This window comes from Thermobia domestica, chromosome 16 (assembly GCF_964235325.1).
Source record: "Thermobia domestica chromosome 16, izTheDome1.hap1.1, whole genome shotgun sequence".
Taxonomy (NCBI): domain Eukaryota; kingdom Metazoa; phylum Arthropoda; class Insecta; order Zygentoma; family Lepismatidae; genus Thermobia; species Thermobia domestica.
This window is the reverse complement of record NC_137469.1, coordinates 116,251,141-116,264,408: the sequence shown is the minus strand read 5'-3', so window position 1 is coordinate 116,264,408 and position 13,268 is coordinate 116,251,141. Positions and strand designations below refer to the sequence as shown.

The 13,268-nt window shown below is 34.2% G+C and overlaps 1 protein-coding gene across 1 annotated transcript; it reads left to right on the top strand.

The window, feature by feature from the left end:
* The first annotated feature begins 738 nt into the window (after window positions 1-738).
* LOC145672591 (ionotropic receptor 21a-like) lies at window positions 739-6,485 on the top strand. The gene is made up of 3 exons (XM_081741750.1): window positions 739-853; window positions 4,566-4,622; window positions 4,930-6,485. Exons 1-3 carry the CDS (start codon window positions 739-741, stop codon window positions 6,483-6,485), a joined length of 1,728 nt encoding a protein of 575 aa, XP_081597876.1.
* The last annotated feature ends 6,783 nt before the right edge of the window (window positions 6,486-13,268 follow it).

Genomic DNA, 13,268 nt, shown 5'->3' with positions numbered 1-13,268 from the left:
CGACTTCAAAGGTTACACCGAAAAGTTTACAGAGATGAAAAATAAATAGAGGTGTGGGGTTCTTGTGTACTTTTTGTACATTTCGAATCATCATACATAACTGCTCAGTTTCACTTAGAAAAAAACTATTGTTTATTCATTGTTAGCGAAAAGTTTTCTTCTTTTTCTTTTTTCTCTTCTCGACTTCAAAGGTTACACCGAAAAGTTTACAGAGATAAAAAATAAGGTTTGCTTTACTGCATTGTAAATATTGGTTTAAAAAATATTAATACAGTATGTTAAACTTGCAGTTAAACAGAATTTTCCAAGAATTGTGCTATATATTTTAAATTATGCTTTATCCTTTATTTTCTAAAATTATGCTTTATTATGCTTTTAAAATTAGTTTCTTCTGAAACCTTAGACAACCACAACCATGTTCAAGGGACCAACAATATGTGTAAATTGCTGTTATGCTTTTTATGCTTTTGGGTTGCTCTATTAATAAAGAAGATTGAACGTATTCTTGGGACAATGAGTCGATTGCATAAAACCCAACCTTGATATCTATTACCATTTTTGCTCTATCGAGATCAGTATCGAAGTAATGTCAAATTTCAACCACTTCCGGATTTGTTAAACTGCTAATGATTGTCATGGAAGGTTTCCTTGATATATTCAACAGCATGCACAAAACAACTTTTAGCTGGAAATGGCTAATTTGAACTACTTTCATTTTGAATAGAGTTAACGGACGAGATGGTATCTACTGTTGCGGATCTGAATCGATTGCAAAACGAAACACATCTGGATATCTTTTACCGATTTCCTCTGATACCTGTCGACAGACAGACGGACGGTCAAAAGCCGTTCTGTAAGATTTCCGATAATTATGCGTAGCAAAGTTTCGAAGTCGACTACTACTACTACTACTACTACTACTACTACTACTACTACTACTACTAATAATAATAATAATAATAATAATAATAATAATAATAATAATAATAATAATAATAATAATAATAATAATAATAATAATACAACTAGTAACATATACCATGAGTGGGGTATCTGTTTATATACATACAGACTGACCATTTCTTTTCACCTTTGAGCGACAATAAGAGGGAAGAAAATATGTTGTTAGTGACTAAAAATTCGTATCCTAGACTTCAATGTATTTACATATTTCATAGCCGCTACATACTGGAAAAGTAAGTTTACAAGGTCACTCAGGTTCTTCGTTCGTCCTGATGTACACCTATCTAGAAGCCATAGTGTTAATCATATTGGAAACAAATTTTAGACTTAAGGAATTTGTAATATTCTACTGGAGAGGGGTTCAATTTTAATCCTACCCCAGAAACTAAGGGTAGCTTTATGAAGGGTGAGAAAAAAATATGCGATTGTCCAGAAAATAGATCTAACGATTTTGTTCATTGTTGACAAATGAATATGTCTTCAACAACTCTATATCATTCTATCAATCTTTCTCTGAGAAACCCAGAAAGGAAAGTTTATTCTCAGGGTGTCTTTATGCCCGTAACTCGGAATTTTTAGGTCAACTTTATCATTACTCAGTGTTATGTTGAACAGAATCATGTGAAAGTGCACCATGGAGAACACAATTAAGTAAGTTTTCCTTTTGAAGTTCAGTCGGGAAAATTCTCCAGATTTAATAACAAAAAAAAAAAAAAAAAAAAAGACAGTACGTTTGAGCCAGTAGTTATGAATGGCTGCACAATTACCATGCGCTGTTACTTTGCGAAATTTTGTGCTGGTGACGTAATATTGAAAAATGATTCCCTAGGACAAGATCAATCTTATGTACGTGATCTAATGAACGACTTAGGAACACCATGGGGGAAGATCCAAGGAAATTTTTCAATTTCAGAGTTAATCAAACTATCGTTCGGCTCTGTGCAATTTGTAAAGGGATAGAATGTTTTATTCACAGAAGACTTCTAATAGGGTAAGAGCCCCTAATATGAGGATAAGCACCTAAATTGAGACCCCTACCTATCTTGTGAAGCAAGAGCTGAAATCTAGTGGAAGCAAGCTAAAACAAAAGTAAATACCCCACTACAGCACCGGAAGTCACGTGAGCTCGTTATGTGGAGAGTTGTTAGTATAGCGGAGGCTGAAAGAAATTGCGCCCTTACGAAGTTTTCTTAACTTGCACACATCAGGCGCTGAAAATGGAGAAGGAAAGTTCATATTTCTTCTATCTTTACTTTCTCTTATACCAGTGAATATGTGTATTGTAACATGTAATGAGTTAGCTGTTTTCTTCCACTTATATTTGAGATTGCGTTAGTGATTTATTTATCGGTCGAATGCCTTATTATGAGCCCTTAACGGGTTCAGTATATGAGACAGGTCTCATAATGTGACCCGTAAGCTTATAGTAATATTGGGTCTTATATTAGGAGCTCATTTGTATTGACATTTCTCTATTCACGAAGTAGTGTCTGAGACTTAGTCCTGTACATAGAAACAGTGATTTCGTTGGCATTGAACTGTCATTTTGGACCCATTTCTTCTCATTTGGTACATATTTGAACATTAAAAGAAGTTATCAAGAATCGTTGCAGTTTATGTGCATAGAAAATGTAAAATTTTACAGTGCGTATATTCTAAAATTGAAGAAAGTGAGTTAGATTGAAACTGTAACGTTTTAAATTTTTTTGCCATCACAGGATTTGGCTTAAATACAGTATTCAATGGTGAATTAATAAAAGAACTCTTTTAATATTACACAAAAAGCGGCGTCTCTTATCAGGTACCCCTCATAAAAACGGCAGTGTAGCAACTTTGGTCTGATTTTTCAATATATTTTTTATTGTTATATTTTTATGTATTCCAATAGTTTGTATCGTAAATTAGACATTCCACAGAATATATTAAAGTAACAACAATGTTTGTTTATGCCATAATTAACCAGTATATAGCATCTTAACTTTTAAGGTATCATATTTGGGGTTCTTACCCTATAAGCTAATCTGTCAATTTTCCTAAGATTTCCTTGTAACTTATGTGGGTTAGAAATAAAATCGAATACAAAAAGCTGCTTAATTCATACAATAAATGATCGAATGTTTATTATGAGTACAAAGATTTGAAATAAAGGAATCGCTTATTTTCTACACGCTCTTTATTCGCACAGAAAGTATAAACAAATTGAAACAAATTGATATCCCTTTCCGGATCCTGGCTTTTTGGGCTATTTTTTAGGCTTTCAGTCAAGCAGCTACTGTATCGTCACTATTTATCCTAGGATCATGGTTCATACCTCATTCTCTTCAGAATAGAGCTGGCTTTCAAATGGTACCATTTGCATGCTCATACCAAATACCAGAAGCGGGAAAAAATGTCAAAGTGAAAGTTTCGGAGGGATTTTTTTTCTCGAACTTTGACCCCCCTGGACCCTCCTGTGTGAACGTAGCCATCTAAAAAAATCTGAGAAATAGTACTTGGTATACTGAATGTGTGTGCCAAATTTCAAGTTTCTATCTTGAATAGTAAGGGAGAGAGAAATTTTATCATAATTTCCCACCATGCCCCCAATTAGCACAAAACACTATGATCTCAGGGGAAAAAAATTCTAAGACATCCCTAATTACCCTAGGGTCATGTGTCGCCCATATTCTCTTTTGAATAGAACTGCCTTTCAGGCGGTACCATTCACATGTCTCCACCATGTATCTAAGGCGGGAAAATCCAGAAAAAAGGGATTTTCTTGGTCTAAATTTCCCTTTTTTCAACTTTTAGCCCCTCTGGACCCCCCCCTGTTTTAACGCAGAAATCTAAAAAAAATCTGTTAAATACTACTCGGTGGACTGAATGTTTGTGCACAGTTTCAATCTTCTAGATGCAAAAATAAGCCCGCCAGAAAACAAATCAAAAATTTCCCCATGTTACCCTATACAGAAGTATATTTTGAAAAAAAATCACTGAGACGTCCCTAATTACCCTAGAATAATAATTTGACCGTCATTCTCTTCAGAATGGAACTGTCTTTCAGACGGTATGACTCACGTGTCCCCATCATGTATGTGAGGCAGGAAAATGACGAGAACGGGATTTTGGGGGTAAAAATATCGCTTTTTTCACCTCTTTGCCCCTTTGCTCCTCTGGTTCCCCCATGTTTTAGCATTGACATCGGAACAGAAAATCTGGTAAATACTACTCGGTGGACTGAATGTTTGTGCAAAATTTCAATCTTCTACGTGGAAAAATAAGCCCGCCAAAAAATATGGAACATAGGCTTAGTAAATGAGAAAATAAATTTTTGATTTATGACGTCATCACCTCCTATGTCTGGACGTAGGAAGGTCTGAAACCATACGTAATGTCTTCTACAAGGCCTCTGGACGTGGAAAACAAAAAAAGAAACCGGACGAAAAAGCTCAAATAGAAGAGAAATAACGCAATGTACCATGAAAAATGCGTATGGTACAAATTTTACCATAGGATCCCCAAGGGGATATTTAACAAAAGTATGTAATATTAGCATTATTATTACAATATTAATGTGTATAATATATGATAAAATTAATCAAATTTTTTGTTTTATTTTTCAGGTTGCATAAGTACTAATGGTGATAATGAACTTAAAAATATGTTTCCTGGTTCTAAGTGTAGGTTGTTTGTCTTCAGCAGAAATTCTATTTTCGCCAACACAATCACTGCGTAATGACTATTTACTTAGTGTAATGATACATATATGTATTCAGTATTTCAGAGACAGTGAATTTGCTTCAATTGTACTAGCTGCTGAAGATAGTGATCTATTTACAAACTTTGTCAGAAGTGAAACAATTTACATTCCCATAATTTTAACCAAGCCTTTTGTTATGAACACTACAGACATAAACATTGAAACACAAGTTCCTTTTTGGCTAAACTTCTACTCCGTTAAAAGTAATGTCTATATAATATTTTTAGATAATGTAGAAACGTTTGAAAATGTTTTACTAAGCGACGAGTGTTCCATAATATGGAACGGAGGAGCAAAATATCTTATAATATTCATAGGGAACTATCTGACTATAAACAGGGGAACAAAACTCTTAAGAACAGCATGGGATCTGAAGAAGATACTTCATGTCAATGTTATATTTACAAATAAAGAAAATATTGTATCCGTCATTACATATAATCCGTTCATTGATAGTGTGAGAGTCACCAATATAACTTCTAATTTAGAATTCCCATACGAGAATTATTATCCCGAGAAACTGGATAATCTTAATGGTTATCCGATAAGTACTTCCAGCACCAACCATTTACCATTTACCCAGTTAATCATAAATGCAAATAAAACTTATGAATACAGAGGATTTATTGCCAAATCATTTGAAGCGATGTTTCATCATTTGAACTTTACACCGAATCACGCAAAGATATATGAAGGGTTAAATTATGGAAAACGTTATCCAAATGGCACATGGTCTGGTGTTATAGGTGAAGTTGTTCATAAGCGAGTAGATATGACCTTAAACCCGGTTTTTGTGTCTTATGGAAGAGCTCCGTTTATGGATTTTTCTGATACGATAGATATGACAATGATTTGTCTTCTTGTACCGAAAGCAGATCCTGTTCCCCACTGGAAAATCATCTTCCTTGTATACAATGAGATGACGTGGTTAGCAATTTTAGTTGCCTTAGTATATACTGAACTATCCTTTATCATTGCTTCTCGACTTATAGGAGAAAGAGATCATCCATCGAGTGTAATTGATGCGGTTTTCTATGTATTTTCCATATTTGTTTCTGTTTCCACGCCTAAGCAGCCGAAAGGAAATATGCTTAGAACTTTATTCTTGATTTTCTCGTACTTTTGTTTGGTGATTCAATCCATATACCAAGGAGCTATTATAAAAATGTACACCAGTCCATTGTTTAACAAAGACATTGACACAGTTGCGGAACTTGCAGCGACTTCTTTCAGAATAACTACAGTTCCTCAATCCATAGATTATATGATAAGAGAGTCAGAAAATGTGCAATTAATGAAACTGATAAAGAGATTGGTGACATTCGAGAAGATTGAAAACATACTTCATAATATAGCATACAATAGAAATTTAGGATTACTGTGTGTTAAAGTGCAAATGGAGTCTGTCATTTATTCAAAATCACAAGAATTTTATTCACGATTTCACTTTATTTCAGAACCTACTGCAGTGTACAATTTGGTAGTAGCATTTGCCAAATATTCTCCATACTTGCCAAGATTTAATTATATGTATCAATTATTGCTACAGTCAGGTATTATTACTAAATGGTATACCGATGAGGTTATTAAGAAAGATATAACACTGTCTAGCGAAATGGTTGTGTTATCGTTTGAACATCTCCAGTCAGCGTTTTACATTCTTTTCTTTGGCCTTGCTATCAGTTTTATTGTGTTACTAATTGAACTTTATAGAATTAACAAATACACATTCTTTCAACGACTTAAAATATGTCTGAACTACAGAAAGAAAATATTCAGCTAGAATACGTTTGTTTTAAATTGACACGCTTCCTGCCAACGTAGTTGGTTGAACTTTAAAGTATTTTTTGCTAGTACTCATGTGCACGTTTTAATCCAATAGACGTCTTATTGGTTTTGTGGTGTAGATGGAGTAAGTTGTCAACCAGCCCATCAAATGAGGTCATTGCTATTTGGCGGGTAGTTGAAGTGCTTACTTATCACACGCATAAAAACTGTGTACAGGGATTTGTGACACAGGTGTTTTGCGGCGTTTCCTAGGGTATTGTGAACTCCCAACTTAAGCGTGACCTGAGAACAACGCGTTGCAGACAGATCTGTCCTTTAGGCGGGAAGCGTGCTAAGAAGAAACAAACGTACTCTAGTAACACTACTTATTTGACCAGCTGAGCATATCTTATAGCAATTCTTGCATTCAAATTCCTTTTTTTATGTTCAGATATGTTGTATCTTCACAGATAATGCAGTAGGAATAGTAATGAGAGATGAAAACGCACATAATGATAGCTTAGTGTACGCATATAGAAAGTGATTTTGATTAAGAATTAGCTTTTTATGTATTTTCACATTTATCTTTGGAAGAATTTATTTAGAAATGTTTTACTTTAACTATAGAGAGATTTGTGGAGAGTGTCCATGAAATTCATAAATGAAAAAAAAATGTACGTTTGTCCACAGCATTTATTGTATGACAGGTACTTCCATGATACTCCAGTTCAGAAATGGAAGACATAAACTGAGATAAAGTATGTGAATGTGTCTCTTGTAAAAATTCAAAATATCCATTGGACGTAGTTTCCTGAAATCCGAAAAAGCACTGGTTTATCTTTTCGTCTGTGTGAGCATGGAATGTGGATAAATTTCCTTTTTCTCCCCTGTCTGCGAAAAAGAAAATGAGCAAACAAACAGGTGAAGTACTTAACTTTTTACAGTGTGGATAGTGCAATGTGAAGGAAAGTGAAATTTAAAGTATACGGTATTGAGAAAACAATAACACAGAAATGCGACTGGAAACTTAAAGATTCAGGTGAAAAATCACGTGCACGATAAAAATGAAAAGTGAAAACCAAATTAAAAATAAGAGAAAAAACACTGGAAACTACAACTCAAGTATTACATTATTTTTTATACATCTTCCGTGAATAAAAATAAATAAATAAAAATGAAATGAAGTGTGACATTTAACTATTAATATTATAAAGTGTTTCTATATTATTAAAATAAATGATGAAGACATTGTAGGAGGTATCACAAAAGGACGCCTTTCTATCACATTCACTTCATGAAAAGTAAATAAGATATTTCTATTTGTCTCATGGTTACACTGAGAATGTCATATGAAATTTTGTAGCTACTTAATGACACAAGGAATCAATGGAATGATGGACATGCTGGGGTTATATCATATAATTTATGTGGAATGCTCATATAATGTTGAAGATGTATAATATGTGATCTACGAATAAGTAAAAAAAATAAAATAAATAAAAAGTAATTGATTCCAGGATATTTAGCATATATTTATTTTGGAAACCTTAGTTAGAGTGTAAACGTTTATGTGAATCAACTTTCTGAGTCGTGTATATATATCACCTAAGTGAGGCGCCTTGTATCAAAATCCACTGTATTCATTTATTTTATTTTTACCGAAATTGATTTATATATCGCTTGTTATATGTTTGATCTAAAGGAATTCCATGGAAACAGAATTTTGTTTAAAAGCTTAATATTTCATACTAAAAAGCTAGTACAAATATAGGACTTTGTACACGTTTATATAGAGCTTCACTCCACGTTTTGAGAGATTACTTGAAATAAAGCGAAATGAATGTGGCGGATGTTGATACTAGGCGCCTCAAATATACACTTTGGAAGATTCAGGTTTTTTGGATAGTGCGGTAAAGTTATTGGTGGCGAGTTCATACAGAAAATTTTTAGGTTCTTAAACAACGCATTGATTTGCCGAAAATTCCTTGAAGTTTCACTTAAGTGCTTATTTTTATTTTTTTTTCTGTATGTACGAAGATATTCATATTCAGTGTTCCAAATGTATAAACAACCTCTAATTAAGTATTATTTAGGCGCTATGTTCCTACTAAATAAGATGACTGTTATCACCTCATGGCGTATAAAAAGGTAAACATCGTAAGTTCTGTTTCCATCTCCTAGGATTTCTACCTTTGGTTTATTTGTGTATCTAGCAAAGAATTGGTAAGGTAGGCCAATTTTTTTCTCGATTTTCCGTGATTGGTAGTTTGGAAAAGTAACCACAAAAATGCAGCAATAAATAAAAAGAGATGATTATTGTTTCATACTATGAAACTAGAATTGCAAACTTTGCAAATGCAATACTTAAACTCGAAATAATGCTGGTTGCAAAATGAAAAAGCAATTACTCGTCATCCCGTACTACTATTGTTCTATAACGATAAAGGTTAAAACTAAAAATAGTATACTTCAACACTTCCGGTGTGAACAGAAGGTTTAGAGAGGAGATTGAATCTATTCTCAGGACAGTAAGTCGACTATTAAAAGAAAATCTCGATATCTCTTTCAATTGTTGAGCTACGAAAATCTGAAATCGTAAGTACTAGTAAATTCAATCACTTTCGGTTTCAATAATGTTACGGGTCGTGTTGATATATATCTAGGTGATTTAAAACAACACCGACAACCTTTGGGAAGTGATGCCTAACACCAAGATAAGACAAAAAGTATAGACCAACCTGGGTGCACAAATGCTTTCTTTCGGAGAAATAGGCTGCCGAAAAAATGATTAAATGAACTTTAAAGGTCCATAGCACATAAACTATGGAACCTACCATAGTTGAGTCAAGACTTCACTTAGGAACTAATATGTGCCCTATCCAAATACTCAAGTTTCACAATACTGTAGTATTTCCACAACAATGTTTATAGGGTTAGTTGATGAATACTTCAAATTATGTGCCCGTAGTGACACTCCCTCTATAAACGCTGTTGCGTGAGTACCTTAGGATTCTGAAACATGTGTTTTTAGATAGCGCACATATTAATTCCTAAGTTAAGTCTTGACCGGACCACGATAGTTACCATAGTTTTGGAGCTATGGATCTTTAAAGTTCATTTTTTCATGTTTTCGGGAGGCTATAACTCCGAAAGGATGCATTTGTGCACCCAGGTTGGTCTATACTTTTTCTCTTCATGTCAGGAATCGAGTTCCAAACGTTGTCAGTGTCGTTTTGAAACACCCTCTCTCTCTCTCTCCCTATATATATATGAGTGTTGCAAAACAAGTGTTACAACTCTTGGGAGGTGATTCCTGCCACTGAGACAAGAAAAAAAGTTCTCTTGAACTTTCGGCTATCGGACATAGTTTCAGATCTACAAGGTGCCGAAAGTGTGAGAAAATGACTTTCGGACGCCAATAGTTCGGAAACTATCCAACGTAAAGAGGGCGGGTAAAAAATTCACTGAAAAAGTCATACCTGCTGTTTTGAATTTTGCATGTTTCACAATCCTACGATACACGCGCAAGGGATTCCCCAAAGGAACATAGGGAGTCTCGGATAATCTGCCAAATGAAAATTGGTCTAAATACAAATGAATTGGTAGGGCTTCTACCAGGTAAGAATAATTCGTTTGTATTATGTCGATATCTAGAACAAATATAAAATGGCGGACACCTTCATGCCCGTTGTGTGTGGTTGCATAATCGCCAGGTACGGATGCTGGCCAACAGTGACGTTCTGAGTATTAAGTGTAGCGAATTTGTACTCAAATGCTCTATAAAGACATCTGTAGTGTCGGTAGAGCACAATACATGAAGCAGGGTGATTCACATGTGTGGAAACGCGTAACGAAACATGTCCAGACGAAATGCACTCATACTAAGTAAACGTGATTTCAAAGCATCGTAAATGTAAAGAATAGTATCAAGAGCATGAAAGCCATTGCCAATTCAACAATAATATTCCATCAATCAGATGCAATATGATGTGCACAGTTGTATACGAATAAGGATGCAACAACTGAGGCCAAGTTGAAATTGTGCAAGCGGACTCACAAGGGAAATGAGTAAACTAAATGAATGTGACTAGTGGGATCGCATGATCGATATTGAAATGTGGCCAATGTGTGTGTTGATGTCAACATGTAGCTAATGGACAAATGTCAACATGTCCCACTACTGCTGGGACACCGTCTCACGTGCGAAAACTAGGAAAATAACGTTGTACATTCTGCTATTACATTTGGTCCACTTTTTGGTAGAACGTAACTAGAACACGATTGTATCAATGTCCCTCTTTGTTTGGGACATTGTTCCACAGTTGACACATGAAAAGAAATCTCTTAATCCATGGTTCAAATTCTAATAGAGCGTGAAAATAACAAATTTGTATCATGTCCCATGTCTTACGTACTCGAAATATAGGAAAATTCCTTTAGAAATTCGTATCTTACACACAGTGAACATCAGGGCCGTGCTGGGACACTAATGAGGGCGGTGGACAAGTCTACTAAAAGGGCGCCGATACAAACGGGAATATATATATATATATATATATATATATATATATATATATATATATATATATATATAGAGAGAGAGAGAGAGAGAGACTTTGAAACAAAGTATGGGTGCCATCAAAATCACCACCAAATTTGTTTTAGTATTAACGTAAATAGTTAACCTCGAATTGAAATCTTCTTTACTACAGAAAAAAATTTTAGTTCCTGTAATAATATTTCTGTCAAAAGAAAGAAGCTAAATGTATCAACAACTTAATATAGCACGCCAATGGACGCAGGAGGTTCATTGCCGCGTTTACAAAAGCTCTCCATTGATTTCTGTCCTTAGCCAACTGAACCCAGTTTCTACTTTATATTTCAATCTCTGCGAGAACCATTTTAATATTTTCCTCCCATCTGCGTCTCGATCTTCCTAACGGTCATTTTCCTATTTGGATTTCCAGTTACAACTTCGAAAGCGTTTCTAATTTCTTCCATTCTGGCTAAATAACCTGACTATTTGAGCCTCCTAAACTTGTTGACCCTAACAATGTTTGGTAAACGGTATAAAATTATGCAGTTCCTCCTTATGAAGTTTCCGCCTTTCCCCAATCCCGTTCCTTTTGGAGTTCGAATATTGGTTTAAGAATCTTGTTTTCAAATACTTTCAGTCTGCGATTTTCCCTCAGAGTCAGTGACCATGTTTCGCAACCATACAGCACAACAGGCATGATTATCGTTTTATATTTTGAGCTACAAACTCCTCACCAGAATTAGCGACAACAAAAGATTTTTAACTGAATAATAGCACAAAATCCCTGCTTCCAGTTGACATCAAATTTTTTAGTGATTATGGTTTGGTCTGTTAATAATGATCCTAGATATTTCAAAGTATCCACTTTGTCGCAAGAAAATATAAGATGGTATTTAACGCATCCATAAAATGCAGTATTACGATCCCGACAAACTTCCATTTATTTAGTTTTCTCTGCATTTACTTTTAAGCCTATATCCCTGCAAGCGTTAATTAAGATTTCTGCATTCCTTTCTATTATTCTATCATTCCCTATTAAATTTACATCATCAGCATAAGCCATAACCTGGCAAATACAATTCAGCTCTAGGACCTGATTCCTGTCTTTGATTTTCCTTATAGTGTTCTCCACAACAAAGTTAAATAATAATGACGACAATCCATCTCCTTGTTTCAGGTCATTCTCAACGTGAAAGCTCGTGAACAAGAATTTCTCTACTCGAACCTTACTTTGGGATTCATTTAAACATATCTTAATTAATCTACCTTTTTCGGTATTGCAAATTCTGTAAGCATGTACAATGTTTCCCTCCTACCAGAGCCTAAAGTCGATAATTGATGTGCCAGGATGTTGTATTCAGTGATGAAAATTTTCCGGAAAATTTTGAAACGGAAAATTTTCCGGAAAATTTTCTGGAAAATTTTCCCGGAAAATTTTCCGATTCATAAAAACATACTCCACTTATTCCTACATCGTTGTTTAGTCGAGATGTGAGGTGGAAAATTTTCTTCTATATTTTTCCGGAAAATTTTCCGTTCTTAACAAATATCAGTGATTAAGTAACAATTCGTCAGTATTCATAAAATTGATTGAATTCATATATGGAAACGTTAAAAAGTGAAAGATCGTTGAAAGAATCTGAAAATTTTCATGGCTCAGACAATTTTCAGTACGATGTAAGAACTAGTGGAACAATTTTCCATGAATCGAAAAATTGTTTGTCCTGTACAATGAAAATTTTCCGGAAAATCTTCCGATTGATAAAAACATACTCCACTTATTCCTACATCGTTGGCTAGTTAAGATGTGAGGTGGAAATTTTTCTTCTATATTTTTCCGGAAATTTTTCCGTTCTTAACAAATATCAGTGATTAAGTAACAATTCGTCAGTATTCATAAAATTGATTGAATTCATATATGGAAACGTTAAAAAGTGAAAGATCGTTGAAAGAATCTGAAAATTTTCATGGCTCAGACAATTTTCAGTACGATGTAAGAACTAGTGGAACAATTTTCCATGAATCGAAAAATTGTTTGTCCTGTACAATGAAAATTTTCCGGAAAATCTTCCGATTGATAAAAACATACTCCACTTATTCCTTCATCGTTGGCTAGTTAAGATGTGAGGTGGAAATTTTTCTTCTATATTTTTCCGGAAATTTTTCCGTTCTTAACAAATATCAGTGATTAAGTAACAATTCGTCAGTATTCATATAATTGATTGAATTCATATATAGAAACGTTAAAAAGTGAAAGATCAT

Bases quoted from the DNA above. Each gene is read 5' to 3' on its own strand.
- LOC145672591 (XM_081741750.1), top strand. From the start codon at position 739: ATGGTATCTACTGTTGCGGATCTGAATCGATTGCAAAACGAAACACAT. The intron at 854-4,565 runs GTAAGATTTCCG...TTTATTTTTCAG, and splicing joins GGACGGTCAAAAGCCGTTCT to GTTGCATAAGTACTAATGGT. The intron at 4,623-4,929 runs GTAGGTTGTTTG...TAATATTTTTAG, and splicing joins TATGTTTCCTGGTTCTAAGT to ATAATGTAGAAACGTTTGAA.